Source organism: Rhinatrema bivittatum, chromosome 10 (assembly GCF_901001135.1).
Source record: "Rhinatrema bivittatum chromosome 10, aRhiBiv1.1, whole genome shotgun sequence".
NCBI lineage: Eukaryota > Metazoa > Chordata > Amphibia > Gymnophiona > Rhinatrematidae > Rhinatrema > Rhinatrema bivittatum.
The window spans coordinates 27249740-27277064 of NC_042624.1; the positions used below are offsets into that span (position 1 = coordinate 27249740).

Below are 27325 nucleotides of genomic sequence, written 5' to 3' on the forward strand. Positions count from 1 at the left end.
GCAGTTGCCAAAGTGAAGCTTCCCCTAGAAAAACCCCCTCCCCCCCTTCAGGAACTGGTACCATTTTGACATCACTTTGGCCACAGTCTCTTGGCTGGCTAGCACACTTTATAAAGAGATACAGTGAGATAGGAGCGAGTGATGGTCGTTCCTGCCTTTTGCAAGATCCCCATGAAAGCGGTAGAGTAGTGATTGTCAAGATCCATGGACCTGGTCAAAGTCAGGGGAGTCTTGGGGAGACTGTGGCTCAAACCAGCCCGGGTACCCCTGGGGCAGGCTCATTGGTGGGGGAGGGGGATGTTGAAGGGTCCCAGAGATGTCCTGGGAAGTGGCAGCAGGACCCCATTGTAGGATTTTTTTTTCTGTTTGGGGTTTTTTCTGGTTTTTTTGTTTTGGTAAACAAACTAATCGGGGGAAAAAACCCCATTAAATGGTACTGAAAAACAAATGTAACCCCTCCTGTCCCTCCAAGTAAAAATGTGAACCAAATCAATTTTTATTTCACTGCACATCCTTAGTTCTTTGTGGAAAGTGTGTCACTGTGTATAGGGGCTTATCCAAGAACTAAGCCAATCTAGCCACAGAGGCCCAGATTTTCCTATAGGCAACCCTGATGTCATCACTAAGTTCAGATGGCCCTCCCGGTGCTCAGTAGCTGGTGGGTAAAATCTCTGATAAAGTACAGATGTCCTTCTGCATCCTACTGTATATCGTGTCACTCATGTCTCTGGAACTGGGGAGCTTCGGTGTGACACTCTTTATAGCACAAGGGCAGTTCTGCTGCAGGTAACGGACAGACCCTGAAGCATTGGTAAGGAAGGGAGGTGAAGAGACAGTGGGATGGGAATGGAGTGGGGGAAAGGAATAGCGACATGGATGGGAGGCAAAGAGAGATGAGGAAGGGCATGATGCTGGGAGGAGAGAGAATAAGGAAGAGAGAAAGAAATGGAGGAGAGACAGAGAAAATAGATTCTGGGTAGGGGGCTTTATTGGGAATGGGAGAAAGGGATGCTGGTCGGGAGGATGCAATTGGGAGGAGGGAGAAAGAGATACCAGGCCGTGGTCTTTAATCCTTTTCTCCCTTCCCCCATAGCTCCCTTCATTAAAGCCCCCTGTCCAGCATCCATTTATGCCTTCTCCACCCTTTAATTCCCCCTCCCCCACAAAAAGAGGGAGCTTCTAAATTGAGTGCTTTTGGGTGCCAAAATCATAAGTCTAGCCCAGGCCACAAAGAGGTCCATATTCAGAACGTATGCAGCTAGGAAAGTTAGCCAGTTAAACACTGCTGCCTAACTTAGCTGGGATATTCAGCGGTGCAACTACGCTGCTGAATATACCAAATAAGTTTGAATTGTCTGGCTAAGTAACGGCTGCTGAATGCAACTGAATATTGAAATACTGCCACTTAGCTGGATGAGTCCAAATTTATCAGGTTATGTGGTGCTGAATAGCAACCTTATAGTTTTTAATGTTTTGTTTTTTTTAAATGAATGATCCATTTACAAAATGTTTGAATTATGAACTTTCCTTTGGATGAAGTAAGGCGATTGCCATGCTAGTCAGCTTGTCATTTAAATTTTGACCCGCTGGAGAATGTAGCTCCCAAAAGCTAATCCGAAATGTATTAAGTTAGTCCACTAAAAAGGTAGCACCTTATTTCCTTCTTGTTTATTGACCTTTATTTCCTGAACTTTTCTTTGAAACCCTCTAGTAAAAATAAAATATTGGAGTGAAAATATAGAGCTTGGGTGAGTTAAAAGAATGTAACTGCTTTCTGTCAAAATGCGTTAGATCACATCATAATTCAGGACCAGGATTTATACATCTGGTTTTATTACTGGATATAAGCCAAAGGCAGTTGAGTTTCACTGGTCACTTTAATTGCAGTAGTAAACTTGCAGGAAATAACTTTGTTTTTCTTGCCTCTAAAGAAACTGGTGTACATACAGAAACACAAGACGTGCCCTGTTTTCAGCTGTTTGCTTTATTGTGAGTACTTGGAGAATGAAGGCTTTTAGTGTGGGAGTGTATAGAATTGATGTCATCTGCACAAAATTCATGGCAAAAGAAGAAGAAATAAATCCAGCAGTGAGTAACACAAGCAGGGAAATAAAGAAAAGAGAAGAACAGCTAGAAATGCTGTTTTAATAGGGTTCTTAAATAGATATTGAAGACTCTGGCATATGGGGGCAGAACAAAGCCCATAACCCATAACCTATTGCCGTTCCAAAGAAGGATTCTGTTTCAAAGCATTGGCTTTTGTTACTGTGTTATCAAATGGAAGTAAACAAAATTACAGGCTTCTATTTTTCAGAATTCAACCTTTTTTCCTGTATAATTTTTATTGAATTTTAGTAAAGAGAAGTTAACGACAGTTTAGTCCTGTATGGGCCAATGTGGAGTGATCCACGTTATTTGTAACATACGCTTGCACATCAGGCCATATGTACATTGCAGTTCGTTTTCAAATGGAAACACCGTACATTGTTCCCCCTTTGAAAACGAGCAGCCAGACCCTTCAATAGCAGACATTGAAATTTTACATTACGTGCAGGCTATAGAACTTCCGGCTCTATCCCTGGAACATGTGCAATTCTTGGATGAACCCATTATGTCACGGAAGTCCTTTATGTAATTAAAACCCTTAAACCTGGTAAAGCCCCTGGACTAGATGGCTTCTCCAGCGCTTGTTATAAATTTTCACATGTTCTGACTGAACCTCTCCTGCGTATTTCAACCATATCTGCCGGGGGGGGGGGGGGGTCTCTTCCGGAAAATTCTAACATAGCTGGAATGACAATCATTGCTAAACCAGGTAGAAATCCGACACTATGCAGTTCATATAGGCAAATTTCTTTAATAAACCTGGACTTAAAATTACTAGCCCGGATACTGGCCTTGCTTTTAAATAGGTACATGCCCTTTTTGTTACACACTGATAAAGTAGGGTCTATAGCACAGCGCATGGCTGCCAACAGTGTTCGGAAAATAATAGATCTAATATGGTGGGTGAACTAAGAAAACATACCTTCCATGCTTCTTTCCATAGATGCAGAGAAAGCTTTCAACCTCGTACACTGGTCTTTTCTTTTTCATACCTTGCAGCAGATGGGTTTAGGCCTTGCTTCTTACAATGGATTCAGAAACTTTATGAACATCCCAGGGCCAGGGTGAAGGTTAATGGTAGCTACGGACATGATTTCCCCATTAGCAGAGGAACTAGACAGAGGTGTCCCCTTTCTCCACTATTTTTTTCCCCTATTATTAGAACCGTTTGCGACCAGAGTATGCATGGCCTCTTATATTACCGGAGTTTGTGTCGGGACCACTCACTTCAAATTATTGTTATTTGCTGACGATAGTATGTTTACCATTACTGAGCCAAATACTTCCCTGGTGGGGATTGAATCTGAATTGAAACCCTTTAGGAAAGTGTTGGGGTTTAAAGTAAATTTCAATAAATCTGAACTGCTAAATATTAACCTGCCAGCTAATGTGACTTCACGGATTACAAGACGATTCTCTTTTTGGTGGGCCAAATCATAGGGACACATATTGGATCCCATACATCTGAATTGTTCTCCCTCAACTATACTCCTTTACTGCAGTCTATAGAGATTTAAGTAGATGGAACAGTGGTCCCTCTTCATGGCTTGGGCGTATTCCCATTGCAAAGATGACTATTCTTCCCAAATTTTTATATCTGTTTTCTGCGCTCCCAATCTTTCTTTCTTCTGCCCAACTTCGTGTTCGGCAGAAGAAAATCTTTGATTTCATTTGGAAGCGGCACCCCCCCCCCCCCCCCCCCGGGTCTCTTGCCGAATTCTCTACTTACCAAAACGTAATGGCGGTCTTGGTACCCCTAACCTCCAATGATACTTTACAGCTGCTCAATTACAAGCTTTACTAGATCTTGGTCATCAGTCTGCATCCAAACAATGGGTAACCATTGAACAAATGATGATTGATGCAATGCCGTGGCAACCTAAACAAACATGGCTTCCTTTGTGCAGCCTTCCCTGGATCACACATACAACTTTAAAGGTTTGGAGTCCATGGAGGGCAAAACTAATGGGAGATTACTCATATTTTTATCAATCGTCATTATTCCACAACTCACTGTTTCCGGCGGGACACCAAACTTCTCTTTTTCTGGACTGAACATTAGCAGGGATTTCTACTCTTGGTCATCTCCTCTCTCAAGGGAATTTAATGTCACAAAAGACATTGGAACATCTATACCACTTGAAACACATTAACTTTTTAGCATCCGCCCAAGTCAGGCACTTTCTAAATTCTGTGAGGAAATGACGCACTATGCATGAAGGATGAATACTGTTTGAAACTTTTTTCCAACACTCTGACACATTGCAGGGATAATCTCAAAGATTTATAGAATGCTTAATGTTTGAGGTCAGCAATCATTTTCACACATTGTTAAATGGGAAGTTGATTTAGGACGTAAACTTGATCCAATGGTTTGGGACTGCATATATGTTGTGGCTAAGAAGTGCTCTATCTCTGAATGCCTGCAGGAAAACTGCTATAAAATGCTTTATCAATGGTATCTCACACCACATAGGCCACACAAATTTTACCCTACTCAGTGCCATCTATGCTGGAGAGGGTGTGGCCAAGCTGGTACATTCCTCCATATCTGGTGGCAATGTACTGGTATACTCCCCTTTTGGCAAAATGTATTCCGATGGATAAACAAAGTTTTTGATACCACCTGCTTACCATCAGTAGAATCTGCTTTGTTAAATGTTCCCTGATCAGAACTGAATAAACATCAACAAAAGCTCTGCACACAAGTATTCACTGCTGCCCGAATTGCTTTTGCTACTAATTGGAGAATAATACAGCCACCTCCATTTTCCACAGGGGTGAGACTTCTACATGACGTCTGTCACTTAGCATCTTTGACAACTATTAAATATGTCTTTCTTCCTTTCATTTAATATGGAATCCCTTCATTACATTACATTCCTGATGAGTGTACATTACACATGCGTTTTGCAGAGTAAATATCAATGCTATCCACATTATTTTCATTAGTTGGGGATATACAGTGGGGCCCTTGTGTTACGAACGACTCGGGTTACGACCAACTTGGGTTACGACCAACATTCAAGGTTTCGGGTTACAAACAAATTTTGAGTTACAACCAAAATTTTGGTTTTGAGTTACGAACAGATCTTGAGTTACAACCATAATGAGAGAGACTAACCATAATGCCCTCATGCTAGATAGGTATTTTTATGTATTTATGTGTCTATGGGAGGCCCACCTAGTAACTTGAGGTGAGGTTTAGGTATTAGTGTAGGGGTTAGGGGCCACTTTGACATTCAGAGTGTGGCGTACAAACAGAACAATGCTCTCTTATGAAGATTTGATGAGATTTGTGCAGTGATCTCTCAACCTAGCTTGATGTTACCCAGGTAGAGAGTCCATATGCAGATATCGTAAAGGAACTGGTGGAGGAGGAAGTATTGGTGTTTCTGGTAATTAATGATCTTATACAACCATTTTTATTATAGAAATGGTTAGGTAAGGGGTGCTTTTGGGAGGTTCGGAACGCATTATTGGTTTTCCCATTATTTCCTATGGAAAAAAGTCTTGACTTACAACCAACTTGGGTTACAACCAGCCCTCTAGAACCAATTGAATTCGTAAGTCAAGGGACCACTGTATATTTTACTCTATTTTATTTTATCTTATTTTATTTTTTCATTTCATATCATATTTTTATCATCTAGAGTATGTAATCATCTAGAGTATGTAATTAATGGATAGTATGATTTCTGTTTGTTACAATGTTGCTTCTACGTTTTATTTTCATGTAATTGTGAGTCTAGACATATCAATCACGAAATGGTGTAGCATTTTAATTGCTTAATGAAGAGTTGGGGGGGGGGTAATGTGCAGTATTGCTATTCTATAGCCACTGTATGTTTTTCTGGTTACTGTATGGATCTATGTTATTGCTTGAAAATCAATAAAATGTTGTTAAAAAAAAGAGAGCAAGAACATTGAATGACATACACAAGAAAAGTAGATGAGCAATTAGTGAAAACACAAAGGGGTAGATTTTATAAAAGTACGCCCCTGCGTACCTTTCTTCGCGCACCAGGTGCAAACAAAAGTACACCGGATTTTAATAGATACACGTGTAGCCTTTAAAATCCGGGGTCGGCACGCGCAAGGCTGCCCAAAATCGGCAGCCTGCGCGCGCTGAGCCACACAGCCTGCCTCCGTTCCCCTACCTAACCCACCCCCCCAGCCCTATCTAAACCCCCGGCATATCTGCTACCCTCTTCAACATTTACCTCCTATCCATCTGCCAACTACTAAAAGATCATGGAATCTCACATTTCATCTACGCTGATGACATTCAGCTTCTAATTCCCATTCAAAACTCAATTGAAGACACATACAAAAAAACATCAGATCTACTTATCTCAATCAAGCACTTACTAAACTCCCTGAAACTCATAATCAACTTCGACAAAACTGAAATCATACTCATGGATAAAAAACCCAATCCAACTCCGCCACCCCTGACAATCCTAGATAAACAAATGACAACTATAATCCCTACCACCCATACCAGGAACCTTGGAGTTACCATCGATGCTGAACTCTCTTTCAAACCCCACATTGTAAATAAAATGAAAGAAGGATACCACAAGCTACTAACCCTAAGACACATAAAGCCATTTCTCAACCCTTCTGACTTCAGAACCGTCCTCCAACTGCTTATTTTCTCCACCTTCGATTACTGCAATTCATTACTTATTGGAATCCCTTCATCATCCCTCAAACCACTCCAAATACTGCAGAACTCAGCTGCCAGAATCCTTACCGGAAAAAAAAGAAACGAACACATTACACCCATTTTAACCTCTCTTCACTGGCTTCCTATTTCTGCACGAATTACCTACAAATCTATGACCATCATTCATAAAATCTTAAATGATGATCTTAATGGACTAAAAGGCTTAAACATTACCCCCCAAAACCCACAAAGAAACCTACGCTCCAACAATACAGGATTCCTAAACATCCCTACCTTAAGAGAAGCTCATCTTTCAACTACGCGAGAGAGAGCATTTTCCATTGCTTCCCCCAAAACTTGGAACACCCTACCCATAGAATTGAGGACCCAGCACATCCAAAAAACATTTAAAAAAGACCTAAAAACATTTTTATTCCGCAAACTCTATTCTGACACCTGATCATCCCAGCACTCAACAGAACTCGCAAGCATAATCCTCCTCCTTCATGCTCTCCTGATGTACCCTCCTTTTCTACCCCTCCCTGCTCACTCCCTTGATCCGTTAGTTTGAAAATGTTCTCCGCAATATTCTGTTATTCAACGACTAAGAAAATATGTTGATTGTTCACAAAACCCTACTGTTCCCAACTAATATGTTAACTCAATTTGATTGTAAGATAATTGCATATGTTGGATGATAATTGCAGATTTGTAAACCGTTATGATGGCTCTACCGAATAACGGTATATAAAACCCTACAAATAAATAAATAAAAGTTATGCCTGCGCCGGCCAGCTGGCCGGTGCACAATTCCCCGGCCCAGGAGCTGTTTCGGAGGCCTCGGCCACACCCCCAAAATGCCCCCCCCCCCGACACGCCCCGGCATGCCCCCCAGGAAAGCCCTGGGACTTACGTGCGTCCCGGGGCTTGCGCGTGCCGCCGAGCCTATTCAACATAGGCTTGGCGCGCATAGGGGGAACTTGGGGTAGGTTTTCGGGGGGTACGCACATATCTTCCGTTCGTACCCCTTTGAAAATCTGCCCCAAAGAGAATACTCTGTAGAATCTATAGGATTCATACCATTCTTCAATTGTGAACTGACTGCACAATAGAGTTATGACCACATTTAAAATGACCAATTTAGCTGTTCACCAGCCAAAGTGCATGTGAAATAGGTTTGGGTACAGGGTGTGCTGAAGGACACACAAACTCGCAGATTCCTATTCTTAGTATAAGTAACCCTTACTCGAGTAGTCTGAAAACAAGGGCGCAATGAAAAGACTTTTCAGTGGTGATTATAGTAAATAATGCAGAGTAACGCAATACACAAGTGAAAATGTCAGTTGAGGTACTGCAGTCAGCTTTTGGAGTTACTAATAAATCTCTGTGAGCAGAAAGAGCATGTTTATATACCCTACAAACACAAGTATAGGGTTAATCTCAGTGTAAAAACGTATCACTCAAAGTTTTATATTCTTGTTTGAAAACATCCAGTTTGGAACAATTGCGTCTATATCTAAGAAATGAGAAGTAGGCAGATTATTCTTCAAAGAAACAGAATGAAAGCTAGAATAATACAGAAGGGGTATTCTTATTTGTTGATTTTTTTGAAAATGTTTAATGTGAAAACTTCCTGATGCAGCCTTTGTAACCAAGAGATCTAGAAACAATATACAATGAGAATGTAAAGTAAACTTTATATGATCACAAGAATTCATCCAATTGTAAAAACTCAATAAATTATCCAGAGTACCCATTGATAAAATGAAAACATCAATGAATCTTTTCCATAAAGGTTATGTCATTAATGAAAGGTGTATTGAAAAGCTAGTTCTCTTCAAAGGTTACCATGACTAGATTAGTGACTAATGGAGCCATAGTAGCATCCATCATGGTTCCAGAGATCAAATGATAAATTTGACCTTTAAAAAAATTCTTTCAAAGCTAGTGTTGCAAGCTGAATGACGAACTATGCAGGAACTCAGTGGGGTCTAGGATGTGTGGAGATGATTTCTGATGATCTCAATAGCACCACCTTATGGTATGTTTGTATATAAGGTGTTTATATCGAAAGTGACCAAAAAACTAACACCAATCATATTTTCCAAATCCTGAACTAACAGCATTAAGTGTGTAGAGACATAAATATATGATGGTGCAGAAGGAACAAAAACTCTTAAAAATTGTGCAACGTAAATAGAAAGAGCTTCTAAAAGAGAACCATTGGCAGATACAATCTGTTTTCCAGGTGGATTGACAAGAGTTATGAATTTTAGGTAAAATATACTCTGATTTATTGAATTTTCACAATTAGTTGACTTCTCGTGATGAGCATATATAGTTTATATTATCATTATCTATCATTGATTTTCCATCGCCATTGGAAAATCTTTTCATTGCACCCTTGTTTTCAGACTACTCAAATTCTGTTTTAAATGCGATTCTATTGTGTATGTTGCTATTGTAAACCATAACAGATGACTTTTTGGGGTTGGGGAAGTGGTAAATAAGGTATTTTAAATACATAAATAAATAGATGAGGATTACTTATACTAGGAATTGGAATCTCTGAGAGATTGTGTCCTTCAGCATTACATGTATGGCTGTATCCAAATCTATTACTGCACATATAGGGGTAGATTTTAAAAGGTACACGTGCGCGTGCGTCCGGTTCTCGGCACGTACACGTTATAAAATCCGTGGTCCACGCACACATACCGTGCCAAATTTTAAAATCCACGCGCACATGTGCAGGCGGCGCATGAAGGGAGGAAGGATTTTAGTAATTTACGTGCGGCGATGAAATCGGGCCTTCCCCCGTTCCCTCCCACCCTGCCTAACCTGCCTTCCCTTCCTCTCTCCACTCCGACCCCTAACCCCTTCCTATCTACTTACATTTTGTTTGTTTCACTACTTACTGCTCCTCCAGACAGAAGTAGTTTGCGTGTGCTGGCCGGCTGCAGTGCGCGCTTCCCCAGGACAGCAGCCAGGCTCTATCCCACTCTAGACCCCGCCCCCTGGCCCACCCCTTTTTAAGGGCCTGGCACTTGTGCACGTAACTGCCGGAATTTGCATGCGTGGCTGATTTAAAATTTGGCCGATATTGACTGGTGAACAGCTAATTAGTCATTTTAAATGTAGTCATTGCTCAATTTGTACAGTCAGTTAACAATTGAAAAATTTTGTGAATCTTGTAGATTCTAGAAAGAATTCTCTTTGTTTTCACACCAATTATTTGTCTACTTTTCTAGTGTATGGTCATTCAATGTCCTTGCTCTCTTCTTTCTGTAGGTAAAACAAGTCTTGTTAGAACTTGTCTGACAGAACCCAGATATCCCATGGGACACATGATATCCCATGGGACATTCTTTTGAACAGCTGCGCAGTTTCACCATTGATCACTTCAAGAAGGATTTGCGAGGTGGCAACTGGGATGCTGTTTTACACCATTTAGGAATAAAGATGAATTTTTTGATTATGATCCATGAAACCTAGTGAAATACAGTAATTGAATCGTACATTTTTTTATGAATATTGGTTTTCCAACAAGTGTTTAATTAGTTTTTGTGATTGGTCGAGATTCAGTCAGCTGACTGTTTTTCTCCTATAAAATGCTTCCTCCTGCCTTGAATCTGTCACACTTCATTTGATCTTTGTGTAGACACCATGTCACTGCTAAGATTGTAAAATGTCTATTTTCTGAGTACCACCTGTATGATTTTGAATTTTGATTGTTTTTTTGTGATTTAATTTTGAAGAATTGTATTTCTTACATATGTATATCAATGTGATCTACATAATCAAAAACAAACATACTATACATTAAAGCTAATAGTGAAAACAACAAATTAAAAATTCAGAATTTTAAAACTAAAAAAATTAAGATTCAAACTCTTAAAATGAGAAAAAAATAAAATAAAATACAAATAGTAATTATAGTAAAAAAAAAAATAAAATACGTGTATAAAATTAAATACAACTTAAAATACCTGTAAAATCAGAAAAATATTAATCTTGGAAGGCCTTTGTGAAAAGAGAGGTTTTGAGGGACTTCCTAAATTTGAGACAGTTTTTTGCAAGGCATAACACCAAAGGAAAAGAATTCCAAAGACTGGGAGCCAAATAAGAAAAACAGATTTCATGAGTGTGTTCCAGTCTTAGCAATTTGGGCAAAGGGACAACTAATAGCTCTTGTTGCGAAGTACGTAGAGTGCATGTAGGCAGCCCTGGATTTGTCAATAGACACCCACTATGCCTATGCCTAGGGTGGTAAATATTTAGAGGCAGCAGGCTGGCTAAGATTTGTTTCGTTTCCTTCCAGCTCCGCCGAATGTCATTCAACAGAGAAAAGCCATCTGCAACCCTGTAACAGGAGGTGGGAGGGTGAAAGCACAAAAATTGTCTAGGGGTGTCCGTCCCAACGTATAGACAGATGTGTATTCGCACAAATGCCCTGATGCAGCTAGTATAGTGAAACGTTGGTTATATCGGCTTTATTATGCTTTCCATGTCTTCAGTTTTGATTTTCTTTGGTCTCTAAATTAAGTGATTTTATTTGTTTTTTGACATATCACATTTGTGTGGTAAGTTCAAATTTATAATTGCTGTTATTAAGGAGGTTTTTTGACCAGTGATTGAGAGCTTGCCAATTTGTGCTTAATACTTTTTGCTCCCTTGCTGAGGTGAGACATTTTGCTTTGTATTTATATCGTTATATGGTTAGCAGCATCTATCTGCCTGAGGACTAGAGCATTTTGAATAGCAAAGCATAGGCTAAGGTCATTTTATGTTTGAGGATGCTCAAGAAGCAACACTTTGACAGCAAGTGAGATGCCTTCCACTAACCTTGTGCACTTCTTAGAGAGCTTCCAATGCCACAAATCCCTCTATCCTAATCCTCCCTGATTCCGTGGTTACATTTGAGACCATTGATCATGACATCATAATAGGCAGCCTGGCTGATACTGGCATCAGGAGCCTGGCCCCCAAACTGATTCGTATTTGACTGTAATGGCTTGGGAACTCTGAGCTGAGGGTTTACTCTGCTTTGTTTGGTAAGTTATACTACTCTTTATAAAATATCTTGTAATAAAACTAAAGATGTATTTTTCTCTTACTAGCTGTTAGTATTCAGTGCTTACTAGTGCCTCCTACAATTGGAGTAAAACAACAAATCATCAAGGATGACTGCTGCTCATTCACCAAACCTTTACTAGTCAGTGTTTACAGGAATCCATCCTTTCTCCAATCATGTTAAACATCAACCTCAGAGCTAATGGACGAGATCAGAAAATTCAATAATTTGTCTACACTAAGAACATAAGAAATTGCCATGCTGGGTCAGACCAAGGGTCCATCAAGCCCAGCATCCTGTTTCCAACAGAGGCCAAACCAGGCCACAAGAACCTGGCAATTACCCAAACACTAAGAAGAACACTGATGATCAGGTGTTCTTTTCACTGGAGACTGAAAACTTGGATTCGCTGATTTCAGGTCTTGGAAAGTCCTTGGCTGTGTATATCAAATCCTTGGAAAGATGAGATAGCCACATGATGTCGGAGCAAATGCACTTAGAAAACAATTTATTAACTAATAGAACTAAAGTCAGTTTAACGAGACAAAAGTTGGTTTTCATGCGTACAAATAAATTGTATAATTCTACTATGTTAACACTGATTGTAAAAATGAAAATTAATACTCTTACACTGTCATAAAGCAAAAGTTCTGTACCTTACACTAAAGCCGCACAGAAAAAAAGACTACCAGAGAATCTCACTGGATGCTGTGAGAGGAATTCTTGATCTCACACTGACATCTATTTTCCATAAATCAAGAATCTTAGCTTTCCAAGATAATGAAAAACTACAATTTGCCCTCAGACATTTCTTACTGGTTAAAAAAAAAAAGCAAAGCTAAGACCAAAAATTGTACATTAGCAAAGTGTGCACCTCTTAGGTGTCTGGGAAAAGTCTCAATGCCTTTGGGACTCTTCAAATATTTTCAGTGACCATTAACCAGGTCTGAACTTTGAATGCGTTTTGCAGCAGTCTCCAACGGGAGTGCAACTGATTCTGGTCTAAAAGGCATGAATGATGGCAGTCCAACAATAGAGCTTATATCGGCTAAATGTCTTTTTTTTTTTTTTTTGCATCTTTTACATCTTTTTTTGCATCTTTCACATCCAAAAATGAGCAAAACCAGTGAATGTTTAAACTAATTGGAAATCACTTCTAGGATGTCTGCTTGATAACAGACTCGGGAACTGTGGACCTTATACAGCCCTGTTTTCAGAAGGGAATATAGCCCAATTGGCCTAATGTTGTGGGAGCTTTGGGACTGCTTGTATGAGTTTTTTTGACAAAGTTTGCAAAGGAGAAGATATTGGTGCGAATAGGGTTTTGGAGCATAAGGAAGGGGATATTAAGAAAAGGGCATACTATCCCTTGGATAAATTAAAGCTGCAGTAAATTAATTACAATCCTAATGCTTTGTTATTTCCGTGTAGCAACAATCAGCATGCATTGGATTAATATGACTGCATATTTAAATTGTTTCTTTTACATGAATCCTATCATTGAAGCTTTGTTTTAGTTGTTCAAAGCTGCAGCTTATTCATGGACTTCTAATTCTGATTTCCCATTGTCCATGCTTGCAATGAAGCAAAACCATGACTGCTCAGCTGGTCCCTGATGACCTGGAGCCATCTGGTTACCCTGATGTAATCTCAGGGAGGTCAGAGTACATTGTGATACCATTGAGCATTACGTTGCCTTGCCATTAAGACTGAGCCGAAATGAAACCTAAAAGTTGCCAGTTTCCTGTTAAATAAATTAATATTTCATTTATATTCCACCATTCTGACACTTCAGAGCAGATTATATTTAGGTACTATAGGTATTTACCTATCCCCAGGAGGCTTACAATCTGAGTACCTGATTCACTAAGGATTTTTCCCACAGACACAAAACAGGAGAAAAGCCTTAATGAATCTGGACCTGTTTGTGTCTGAGGCAGTGGAGGATGAAGTGACTTGACCAAGGTCAAAAAGAACATCAGCAGGATTTCAACCTTAGATCCATTGGCTCTCAGCCCATTGCTCTAACCATAAGGCTATTGCTCAGTTACTACTACTTTTATCTAGTAATCCTGCCACAAATTCCCCACCAGAAAATGCAAAAGGTTTACAACACTGAAGATTAGAAGAAACCTTCCTTTATGAAACTTAAGAATATGTCAGATCTGTCCAGATTTGCATACATTTTTCTAGGTAGACAATGGAAATCCAGAGATGAGATGATGTGGGCAGGGATGAATGAAGGGCCTCAGGTGGTATCTCAGCATGGACCCTGCTCCCTACCCTTAATCTGATCCTGTATTGGATCCTTTGCTAGACTTGGGCCCTAGATAACTGCCCCATCTGCCTGCTGCATGCCCACCCACCGCCCCTTCTTAATCCAGTACTGAATGTGGCTGAGAAAATGTGTTTTGGTTCTATAAATAGTATGGAGACGCATTCTTTGTTGAATGCATATTATTATTTGGCATTTATACTGGCTCTGTGCATCTGGCAACTGAATTATTAGGTGTAACAATGTTTGGAAAAGGATTTGCTTTGAAACGTTTCCTTTAACACAGGCTCGTTGGTTATGGATGTTGGTTTGTGTTTTGGAATAGGAGAAAGAGAAGAAGTATATGCTTCCCCTGGACAACCTGAAGGTCCGAGATGTGGAAAAGAGTTTCATGTCCCACAAGCACATCTTTGCGCTGTTTAACACGGAGCAAAGGTAGGAACACAGAGTGGCATTTCAAGGCTTTACTGAAAGAACTCAGGTAAGAAGAAGCTCAGATGGGTTTGGAGAGCCCAGTCAGGAGTAGTTGGCAAAAACACCATCTTGTGAAAAAGAGACCTTTGGAGTGGCATTGGTGGAGAAGTCGTGCAAACTGGAAAGCATAAAAGTAAATCCCCTGATTATTTTCTGGTGTTTTGTTTGACAATAAATTTAAACTTTCAAGAGCAGTGAAATGGACCTGGGAAGGTAGCCAATTATTTCCAGGAGCCTTAACCTCCCATGATGCACTGCAGGTGATGTTCCTGTGTGCATATCTAAAGACAGCACACATGAACGTCTGGCACAGGAAGAAATACAGAGCAGTGGAGACATCAATTATATTTTGGTGAAGGTTGAAATTTTACAAATGTGTGACTGCAGCTGCATGTTGAAAAGATATGATTTGCAAAACTGAGAAATACTGTGAGGCTAGCTGCAACCCGGCAAAGCATTTACCCTACTTGACACTTCCTCCCCCAGCTCCATTTCTCCCCCTCCAGCCCCTACCCCTTCTCTCCTTCCCATCACTGCCACCCTTTACTCCTCTGCTTGCTGGCTGCTTCTTCTCCTCTTCAGCTAATGGTACCTAGGGAGTCTCACGCAGCTCTGCTGCTGGTCTCCTGGCTCTTACCTTTTTTCCTTTGGCTGGTGGAACCTTAGGAGCCCTGTCAGCCTCACATATCCAGCTACCAGAGCTTTTCTCTTCTTTTAAGCTTGGGGGATTTCTGCGGATATGTGCACGCGATTCTTAGAAAAGCCGCCACTGGACATTATGATATAGAATTGTAAAAACAATTTCTTTATGCTGCTATTGGTGACATAGATATCAGGATTAATCAGACATGCATGTGCATGAAGACATCCGACAGTGCTGAGGTGGAAAAGCTCTCCCAAAGCTGAGAAAACCCAAGGGTTTCTGAGCATGTGAGATATTCCTGTGCAGCCATCACCACAGGAGTTGTCTCAGTATTGTAGCACCCTTTTACTCTAAGGGATTGTGCAGCTGATTTGTTCTGCTGTCTGAAGAGAACACCTGTTAGAAGTAAGCAACTTTGCTTTCTGCATGGACAAGCAGGACTGTAATGAGCCACACAAGTGGGATGCCCAAGTTGAGGTTTGCATGAAAAATGTTGCTACGTTCTTACATCAGTAGTGAAAAACATGCAACCCATGTGATCAAGTTGGAAGGAGAGTTGAAAGAATTAAACTTTTGAGAGCTACTTGATCAAAACTGATGTCTTGTCGTGAAGCATTTTCTAGGCAGTAATGATAAGTGAAGATGTGGACAGAAGACCAGGTGCCAGCTTTGCAAATATCTTCTTTGGAAGCAGAGCGAAGCTGAGCTAAGGAAGTTACAGTAGCTCTGACTTGATGAGTTTTCACTTTACTTTGAAGTTGTTGTCCTGTCTGAGTATAGTACTAAGAGATACAATCGGAAATCCATGTGGATATCTGGACCATGAACCTACCATGAAGCTGCAGAGTTTATTGGCTTTCCTAAGAGTTCTAGTATATTTTGCTGTTTCCTGGGAGAGTCAGACACGCCTCTGCAATCTGATTGGACCAGCACTGGGTGTGCCTCCTAAGGCATACTCAGAGGGACACACATTACTGGGTCAACAGCCATCTTGGCATCTGTCCTCTGCAAGTGCTTCCTGTTTGTTTCTTGATTTCCAAGATTCGTGTGCCTTGTCTAAGTATTCAAGCCTTGTTCTAGTTGAAGTATTCCGTTTCCAAGATTCCTGCCCTTGCATTTATGTACCGCACTCCTGCACGTAAAGCTTCCTGCTTCACGGTTCAGTCTCCAGTTTTCTGCCTGTGTCCAGTTCCAGCGTTCCTGGTCCGTGTGTCTCTCCTGGTGATTCTCCAGTTTCTGACTTTGCCACCTTTTCTTCACCCTGCCTCTCCAAGTAAGCACTTTCCCTCCAGGCCAGCTCTGATTGCCAAGTCCAGACACCCATGTTACTGATTTAGGGCCTTATTTTCCAATATCGCATTGGTAACGCATTAGGGGGCGTTACCAATGCAAATGAGGCTTCTTTCGTGCAGTGGGGAAACATCGTGTGCGGCGATGTTTTCGCCATTTGCGAAAACATTAGCGCCGCACGCGATGTTTTCCCACTGCACGATGATTCTTTCAGTCTTTTATTGCGGTGCACGATAATTGCCGGTTTCTTTTATCGCGGTGCACGATAGTTCAATAGTCCCAGACAGCCTGTTTCAGGCTCCTGGGGAGAGGGGGAGAGGGGGAGAGAGAGGGGGAGAGAGAGAGAGAGAGAGAGAGAGCGCGCCTTACTATAGTGCCTATGCCCTACATAGGTATTTTAACCCCTATAGGAGGGCCACCTACTAACTCGGGGTGGGGATTAGGTATGAGCGTCGGGGGTTGGGGGCCACTTTCGCATTCCACATGAGACCTACGGACAGAACAGTGGTCTCTAGTGCAGATTTGCTGGCTGTCGGAGTGAGGACGCTCACTCCAAGAAGTGGTTTGGGCAACGTTCTCTCTACCTAGCTTGATGGACACTCTACCTGGGCAACAACATGCTAGGTGGAGAGAATGTTGGCCAAATCTCCGCTTGGAGTGAGCGTCCTCACTCCGACGGCCAGCAAATCTGCACTAGAGACCACTGTTCAGTCCGTAGGTCTCATGTGGAATGCGAAAGTGGCCCCCAACCCCCGACGCTCATACCTAATCCCCACCCCGAGTTAGTAGGTGGCCCTCCTATAGGGGTTAAAATACCTATGTAGGGCATAGGCACTATAGTAAGGCTCGCTCTCTCTCTCTCTCTCTCTCTTCCCCCCCCCCCCCCCCCCCAGGAGCCTGAAACAGGCTGTCTGGGACTATCGTGGCTGGCGGTAATCCTTTTCAGGCCTGTAACGCAGTCCATAACGCGAGGTTGGAGTTGTAGTTATTAGCCGCGATAGCAGCCGCGCTAACACTGCGGCTGTTTCGCCGCACACGATACACAGGTTCCCGCTTTACATATGCTCCGCCCCAACTCTGCCCCCTGAATACCAAATGACTAATTTGCATTCACAAATCGCGTTAACAGCTGTTAACGCAATTTGCGAATGTATCGCACGCGGTAAAGTGCTTGGAAAATGAGGCCCTTAGTTTGCAAATCTGAATCAGATAGGCTTAAGAGGAATTGAAGTAATAGAGGAGCATGACATTTAAAAGAGTCTTGATTGACTCTTGAACACCAGATAAAGTATTTTCCATTTAAAGTTATTCAAGTTTATAGTAGAGCATTTTCTTGATGTTAGAATAACTTTACTCACTTCAGTAGGCAATTGCATAGAAAAGGTTAGCTGACTCAGCGTCCATGCAGTCAGAGTCAAAGTTTGAAAGCTAGTATGAAGAAGATTACCATTGCATTGAGTGATTAGGGATGAAAATATTCTCAGTTTCATTAGTTGTTGAACAGTTAGGTGTTGAAGCCATGGAAACCAAATTTGACATGGCCAAAAAGGAGCTATCAAAACCGTTAGACCGTTTTCTCTTTTAACTTTTGAATTGTCTTGGCTATAAGTGGAATTGGGGGTAACATATAAAGAAGGCCTTGATTTCATGGGATTAAAAAAGCATTCATTGCTAGACTATCTCTTGTTAGTCTTTTGGAGCTGTAGGTGGGAACCTTGTTGAATGGTGTCGTAAAGAGATCTGTCTTCGGAGTGCCCCCAAGTTGAAACATTTCCTGTGCTACCTGATGTTACAATGACCATTTGTAGTTGGCAACTTAGAGGACAAACTATCTAATTTTGCTTTCCATGGAGACAGCTATCAGATACATCCTTTAGGAAATTGCCTATTTCCATATCTTACATTCCTCTTTTCAGAGATTAAAAGAGCCTGCTTATCCTTGTTTATTGATAAAGAACATTGATATTTGGTTGTCTGTTTGGATTAACACCCCTTTCCACTTTAGCTAGGGATTGTAAAGCATTGAAGATTGCTTTCAGCTCTAGGTGATGTGAAAGTTAGAATTCTCATAATCAGTTTGTCTACCCTCTGCTGAGGGAAAAATCCTTTTCCTTGTGTGGTATCCAGGCAGGTTTGAGATAGGCAATTCTTGCCTCTCTCCAGCAAGAGCCTCTATGGGATTTGGAGACTAGATGCTCAATCTTCCCAGCTCCTTGGCCCACACTTTCTGCTGGTGGCCATCTTGTTTCCTGTCTGGACCCATATACAATAGTTAGAGACCCTCTAGGTCTTCACTAGATGTCCCTAGCTCAGGCTTTGAATAGGCAGTAAGGAGGGGGAGCATAAACACCTCCCCTGAGGATTGCTGAAGATGGTGTTTCCCACCTGCTTAACTGCAGGAGGATGCTTAGTGTAGTATGGCAATTTTTGGTTAAGTTTGTAGGAGGAAGAGAGTCGGTGGAAAGACTCCCAGCTTGATACTAGGGAGAGGTTCAGAGGCAGATCCCTGGCTCAGTAACCAACCAGTCTATCATGGTTTGTCTCAGTTTGGAGCATTTTTGAAGAGTTCATTTTTTGAAAAGTTTGTGGATTCCTTTGCCTGTGTTATGGTTTTGAGGTGTTTGGGTGGACTCTTGGGTACTGTGGCAGATGAGGAAACTCCTTGCTAACTCGTCAGTGTACAGGGATGGTCTGCTTAACTACAGGTAGCGAGGCTACGTCATCCAGAGAGGACACCCCCGAGTTCCCGCCATAACGTGTACATAGCTGTATTGGGACCCTTACTGTTCAATATATTTATAAATGATCTGGAAAGAAATACGACGAGTGAGATAATCAAATTTGCAGATGACACAAAATTGTTCAGAGTAGTTAAATCACAAGCAGATTGTGATAAATTGCAGGAAGACCTTGTGAGACTGGAAAATTGGGCATCCAAATGGCAGATGAAATTTAATGTGGATAAGTGCAAGGTGATGCATATAGGGAAAAATAACCCATGCTATAATTACACAGTGTTGGGTTCCATATTAGGTGCTACAACCCAAGAAAGAGATCTAGATGTCATAGTGGATAACACATTGAAATCGTCGGTGCAGTGTGCTGCGGCAGTCAAAAAAGCAAACAGAATGTTGGGAATTATTAGAAAAGGAATGATGAATAAAACGGAAAATGTCATAATGCCTCTGTATCGCTCCATGGTGAGACCGCACCTTGAATACTGTGTACAATTCTGGTCGCCGCATCTCAAAAAAGATATAATTTCGATGGAGAAGGTACAGAGAAGGGCTACCAAAATGATAAGGGGAATGGAACAACTCCCCTTTGAGGAAAGACTAAAGAGGTTAGGACTTTTCAGCTTGGAGAAGAGACGACTGAGGGGGGTTATGATAGAGGTGTTTAAAATCATGAGAGGTCTAGAACGGGTAGATGTGAATCGGTTATTTACTCTTTTGGATAGTAGAAAGACTAGGGGGCACCCCATGAAGTTAGCATGGGGCACATTTAAAACTAATCGGAGAAAGTTCTTTTTTACTCAACGCACAATTAAACTCTGGAATTTGTTGCCAGAGAATGTGGTTCGTGCAGTTAGTATAGCTGTGTTTAAAAAAGGATTGGATAAGTTCTTGGAGGAGAAGTCCATTACCTGCTATTAAGTTCACTTAGAGAATAGCCACTGCCATTAGCAATGGTTACATAGAATAGACTTAGTTTTTGGGTACTTGCCAGGTTCTTATGGCCTGGATTGGCCACTGTTGGAAACAGGATGCTGGGCTTGATGGACCCTTGGTCTGACCCAGTATGGCATTTTCTTATGTTCTTATGTTCTTATAGCTGGCCCATGCGTGCACGCGCCTATGTGACTCCAGAAGCAAGATGGTGGTCGGCAGCACCCACGCCGTCCCGGGAACACCAGGGAGGTCGGCGGTGACTGGCGGAGGTCACCACTCGTCCTAGATGTGATGGTGCAGTGAAAAAAAGAGGTGAGCATGAGAGGTCGCAGTAGTCTGCGACCGATGGGCACAACAAAAGTATTAGGATTGGAGGCAACATAACTGGTTAAAAAAAAAACAGATAACCTGAACAGACACAACAAAGTGTGAGAGACACCCGCTTTCTGGAATGAAGGCATAGAATTTCCCCCAGCCCTGCCTTTTGGGACCTCTTTCCCCTCTCTCCAATCAGGTTGGTCTTTCCCCATGCTCGCGCATGTTATAAAATTGGGCATAGATTTGTGCGCGCTGGGTTGTGCACACAAATCTATGCCTGCGCATAGCTTTTAATATCTGCCCTCTTGTGTGTTGAGTGCAGTTCAGGTTGTCCCATCTCAAGAAAGACACAGCAGAACTAGAAGAGATGTAGAAGGCGGTAACAGAAATGATAGAGGGGATGGAACATCTCTCCCATGATGAGAGGCTACGCATGCTGGGGCTCTTCAGCTTGGAAAAGAGACGGCTGAGAGGTGATATGAAAGAAGTGGGATACAATGGGTAAATAAAGGACAGTTATTTACATCTTCAAAGGCACTTGAAAGAAAGCAGAGGACCCCCGAGGAGCGGATACCCAGGTTAGAGAATACCCCGAAGGGCAGAGAGAGTTTCCAGCGGCAGCACGGAAGCGGCGGAGTAGCATAGACCGAGTCCAATCCCATGTTCCAGTCCTTGGTATCTCAATTAGCTAGCAAACAAGCATAGGCTAAATACCCGGATGGCGTGACGTCACTTGAGGTGGATGCCCCCGAGGTTCCCGCCATGCTGTGGATAAAGACGTGGGTGGCGTGCGCACGCACACCCTAGGAGGCCCTAGGAGAAACATGGTGTGAGGCTTTGCCATAGCCGTTCCGAGGACGCCAGAGAATGCGGTTTGCAGACGCAGCGGTAGCCATCTTCCCAAGGCTAGCGGGGAGAGCAGAGAAAAAGGTGAGGCACAAGGGTCGAAGTCGTCTGAGACCGGACGCAACAGCCTGCCTTTGGGAAGATTCCTCTCCCCCTCCCCCCCCCCCACCTGGAGAAGGGCAGAAAAAAGATAATCTGCACTCCTGTCCTAAACTACGGGCAGATATTTCCTCAGGTGAGCAGGACTGAGACCAAAAGTATTAATTGAAGAGTATCATCTGATTGAGTTTCAAGATTTTTTTACAGCAAAATTTTGAGTCTGGAACACCTCATTCGAGTGTCCAGTGTGTTTTGGGGGCTGGAGGTGGTCAGCAAAGATATCTAACAATGAGTACATGCTTGTGAGAAAGAGTGAGAGACTATTCCTTCTGTACGCCTTGGGCCCTGGAGGTTCAGTCTCCCCCTCACTGAAAGATTCCATTCCCTGGGTTAAAGGATTTGCGTTTATTGAACTTGGTTTTAGCCCTGGAACAAATGTGTCCCCTGCACCAATTTGGCTCTATACACTAAGGGGTAGATTTTATAATTTTGCGCGAGCGCGTACTTTTGTTCGCGCACCAGGCGCGAACAAAAGTACGCTGGATTTTATAAGATACGCGTGTAGCCACGCGTATCTTATAAAATCCGGGGTCAGCGCGCGCAAGGGGGTGCACATTTGTGCAACCTGCGCAGGCCGAGCCCAGCGCGCGCTGCCTGTTCCCTCCGAGGCCGCTCCGATTTCGGAGCGGCCTCGGAGGGAACTTTCCTTCGCCCTCACCCCACATTCCCCTCCCTTCCCCTACCTAACCCACCCCCCCAGCCCTATCTAAACCCCCCCCTTACCTTTGTTGGTAGATTTACGCCTGCTGAAAGCAGACGTAAATCTGCGCGCGCCAGCAGGCTGCTGGCGCGCCATCACCCAATCCAGGAGCTGGTCCAGAGGCCTCGACCACGCCCCCGGGCCGGCGCCATGCTCCCGTGCCTGCCCCCGAAACGCCACGTCATGCCCCCGAAACTCCGCGTCATTTACGCAACGCCCCCGACACGCCCCTTTTACGAAGCCCCGGGACTTACGCTCGTCCCGGGGCTCTGTGCGCGCCGGCGGCCTATGCAAAATAGGCGCGCAGGGCATTTAAAATCTGGCCGTAAATTAGGGAGCTGCATATTTATTCCAGGCTTCCAGTCAGCAGGTTGCCAGGTTGGTTTTCATTCTCTGGCCCTCTTGTGGGAATCCTGTCTCTTAAGTTCCTTTCTCTGCATTGACTCCAGCATATTCCTTGCTACTTTGGATCTACTGATTTGTTTCATATAATCTCTGGTTTCCAGTGTTTACCTGTGCTCCAGACTGTGATCCTGTTTAGTTCTGGTTTTGGGCCTTCTGCTTAAGTCTTGCCAGGCACCAGTACACACGGGTTCAAACCAAGGGAAAGGGGTCACTGCAAACAGAGGATGCCTTACCACTAATTGGAACATGTCAGTCTCACCTTACAAGAGTACCGGCTATTCCTGGCCTCAGGGTCACACCTCCAGCTGACTATGCCATCATAACAGGCTGCTATGAAATAAGAACATGCCATACTGGGTCAGACCAAGGGTCCATCAAGCCCAACATCCTGTTTCCAACAGTGGCCAATATAGGCCATAAGAACCTGGCAAGTACCCAAAAACTAAGTCTATTCCATGTTACTGCTGCTAGTAATAGCAGTGGTTATTATCTAAGTCACCTTAATTAATAGCAGGTAATGGACTTCTCCTCCAAGAACTTATCCAATCCTTTTTTAAACACAGCTATACTAACTGCACTAACCACATCCTCTGGCAACAAATTCCAGAGTTTAATTGTGCGTTGAGTAAAAAAGAACTTTCTCCGATTAGTTTTAAATGTGCCACATGCTAACTTCATGGAGTGCCCCCTAGTCTTTCTATTATCCGAAAGAGTAAATAACCGAGTCACATCTACTCATTCAAGACCTCTCATGATCTTAAAGACCTCTATCATATCCCCCCTCAGCCGTCTCTTCTCCAAGCTGAAAAGTTCTAACCTCTTTAGTCTTTGCTCATAGGGGAGCTGTTCCATTCCCCTTATCATTTTGGTAGCCCTTCTCTGTACCTTCTCCATCGCAATTATATCTTTTTTGAGATGCGGTGACCAAAATTGTACACAGTATTCAAGGTGTGGTCTCACCATGGAGCGATACAGAGGCATTATGACATTTTCCGTTTTATTCACCATTCCCTTCCTAATAATTCCCAACATTCTGTTTGCTTTTTTGACTGCCGCAGCACACTGAACCAACGATTTCAATGTGTTATCCACTATGATGCCTAGATCTCTTTCTTGGGTTGTAGCACCTAATATGGAACCTAACATTGTGTATCTATAGCATGGGTTATTTTTCCCTATATGCATCACCTTGCACTTATCCACATTAAATTTCATCTGCCATTTTGATGCCCAATTTTCCAGTCTCACAAGGTCTTCCTTCAATTTATCACAATCTGCTTGTGATTTAACTACTTTGAACAATTTTGTATCATCTGCAAATTTGATTATTTCACTTGTCGTATTTCTTTCCAGATCATTTATAAATATATTGAAAAGAAAGGGTCCCAAAACAGATCCCTGAGGCACTCCACCGCCCACTCCCTTCCACTGAGAAAATTGTCCATTTAATCCTACTCTCTGTTTCCTGTCTTTTAGCCAGTTTGCAATCTATTATATGAGTCAGCTCCAAATTGAATTTCCTGTCGTGTAGCCAGATGGACTCAGAACAAGTGGGTATAGTGTGCTCGTGCTAGCAGTTGGATACGGATCTGACATCAGCATGGGTACATATACCCCCACAGGAAGTGAAGCTCTTCAGTAATTTCCGTCTCCAAAGCAGTTTGGAGAGCCTGCACGCTCGCTGAGCGTGTTTCCAATCTACTTTCTATTTTCTACTCTCCGTTCTCTCACTTTGAAGATGGTGTTCTTGCTGGCTGTATGTTCAGCACGCCGCATCTCAGAGCTACAAGCACTGTCTTGCCGTGATCCTTTTCTCAGAATCACTCCTGAGGCTATCCATCTTCGCATGGTTCCATCCTTCTTGCCGAAGGCAGTCTCACAATTTCACCTCAACCAAACCATATCCTTGCCAACCACGGTAGGTTTGAAGAAATCTGAAGAAGGGCGTTTGCTACGCCATCTCGACATCGGCAGATTGCTGCCCAGATATCTGGAAATGACAGAAACAGTACGAAAGACTGACCATCTGTTCGTCCTTCACAGCGGGAAGAAACAAGGTGAAGCGGCCTCTCGGCCCACCATCGCCCGCTGGATTAAAGAAGTCATCAGAGCGGCCTACGTAGAGGCCGGGAAGTCACCGCTTCTTCAAGTCAAGGTTCATTCTACCAGAGCCCAAGCAGCATCTTGGGCAGAATCTAGGATGCTGTCGCCTGCAGAAATATGTAAAGCGGCGACGTGGTCCTCCCTCCATACCTTCTCCAGGTTCTACCGTCTGGATGTCCAGGCCAGGGAGGACACATGATTTGCGAGGGCAGTATTACACGGTCCTCAGGCAGCTTCCTGCCCAGTCCGGGAGTAAAGCTTTTGTACATCCCACTTGTTCTGAGTCCATCTGGCTACACGACAGGAAATGGTGAGATTACTTACCTGATAATCTCGTTTTCCTTAGTGTAGACAGATGGACTCAGCATCCCGCCCAGCTGCCTGTCTACATTGGTTTCACCAATTCAAGGTAAGCCTTATCACTTCTTACATGAGTGCGTCCACTCTGCCAGGTGTCAACGCCTTCCGGTTGGGAATGCTGGCGGTCTCCAGCTCCTATCAATCGGTCAGGGGAATCCTGTTTTTAATATTTCATTGATTGTCAGTACACATATATCCATAACAGCTTTTGCAAGGAAGATTACTGAAGAGCTTCACTTCCTGTGGGGGTATATGTACCCGTGCTGACGTCAGATCCGTCTCCAACTGCTAGCAATAGCACACTATACCCACTTGTTCTGAGTCCATCTGTCTACACTAAGGAAAATGAGATCAGGTAAGTAATCTCACCATTTTAGAAAATTATTGATGAATTCTGGGGATTCGAGGGTATTCATCATTCAAAGTGTGGGGAAATGAGTGTCTTGAAGAGCATGATTGGATATGATCCAGTTGTCCAAATATTGATAAACAAATTGCTCTTTCTTAGATGAGCAGCAACCACTGCAATACATTTTGTAAATACCCTGGGCGCAGTGGAGAGGCTAAACGGAAAAACTCGATGTTGGTAATGATCGTTGAGCTGTGGTGGAATGCAGAAAACATTGTGATTTTTGTGAATTGTAATATGCGCATACGCATCCTTAAGGTCTAAAGACATTAGTCAATTGTTGATCTCCAACTGAGGGAGGATTTTCCCTAAAGAGTTTATCCTGAACTTTTCTTTCTTCAGATTTGTTGAGATCTCTGAGGTCTAAGATGGGGCAGAGACCACCACTTTTCTTTGGAATGAGGAAATTTGTAGTTGAACTCTGTTCCTTTGTAGTATTGGAACTGTTTTTACAGCATTTGCAGAGAAAAGAACTGACAGTTCTTATGGGAGGAGTTGGAATTGTTCTACGTTTATGGCGTGATTTTTTTTTTTTGTGTGTGTGTGTGGATTGTTTCAGGGAAAGAAAGCTTACAAATGAACCCCCGCAAGGTCACCGCCATGATGGACTGGCCTGCTCCAAAGAATATCAGGGAAATAGTGTTCTTTGGAGATTGCAGTTTTTACCAGCGTTTCATACAGGGGTTTTCTAAAATAGCAGCCATATTGACTGAAATATTTTGAAAAAAAAACAAACTCAGGTGGGCCTTGGAGTAACAGTCATCGTTTTGCAACTTGAAAAGGACATTTACCTCAGCCCTTGTCTTAGTGCATCCGGATCCTAAATTCCTGATGCGTACAGAGAAGCTGTCAGTGCAGTCTTGTCCCAGAGGAAGGAGATTAGGGATCTTCTGCACCACTGTGCTTTCTTCTATCAATTGCCAATGAAAAGAATGATCACATCTATGATCAGGAGCTACTCGCAATTAAAACAGTTGTTAAGGAGTAGCGGCACCGCCTGGAAGGGGCTTAGCATCAAATCCAACAGCAAGAATCTAGAATACCTGAGAAGCACACAAAATATGAACTCCTAGCAAGGTCACTGGTCGTTCTTTTTTTCTTCATTTGATTTTGTCTTAATTTACTGGCCTGGCCCTCAGAATAGCAAGGCAGGGTGGTGGACGGAGGGGATGACTATATTCTGATGATAGTCCAGAGGGAGTGCTGACAGCAGAACCTTCATCTGCTGTTGGTAAACTGGACTTACAGGGTTTAGAGTGCTTAAATCATGATAAAAAAAATGTTATTGGAGAGTTAAACTATTATTGGCTGCTTATATTGTTTGCTAGTTTTAAGGTTAGTATTTGTTTGTTAGTGTTAGAATTGTGTGTGAAATAGGAAAATAGACTGATTAATACTTTGTTAGTAAAAGTTACTATTTGTGTTATGTTTAGCAGCTTGCGGGATAGCCCAGTGAACTGCAGCACTCATCCCTACACTGCTGACAGGCCCCAATATCCTCGCAGCAGGAATGCTGCCGAGCGTGGAATGGCAACTGCCCATGCCACCTCCATTCAGACTCTAAGGCATGTGCCCAACGTACCAGCTCATATAGGGGCCATGGCAGGAAAGTCCCCACAGCGCCCTTTGATGACATCAGCTGCCCTTCCCTTCTTAAGGCTGACCTGGACACATTTTTAATGCCTCAGCAATAGGTACTCTGGTGTCACTTGGGTCTCAATGTGTGTTGCTATTCCTGCATCTTGTTCCTGCCTTGTCTGTACCTCGTTCCTGCCTTGTTCACACCCTGCCCTATCTTTGTCCATGCCCTAGCCTTCTTC

At 42.8% G+C, this 27325-nt stretch overlaps 1 protein-coding gene across 7 annotated transcripts in view; it reads left to right on the top strand.

The window, feature by feature from the left end:
• The window catches only part of DNM3 (dynamin 3), a 694116-nt gene that overhangs the window by 399590 nt on the left and 267201 nt on the right, over positions 1-27325 (top strand). For all 7 annotated transcript variants that reach the window (XM_029617605.1, XM_029617606.1, XM_029617601.1 and 4 more), the window contains one exon: positions 14453-14562. In XM_029617605.1, the coding sequence (XP_029473465.1) occupies positions 14453-14562 (110 nt within the window). The remainder of the gene's footprint in view (positions 1-14452; positions 14563-27325) is intronic.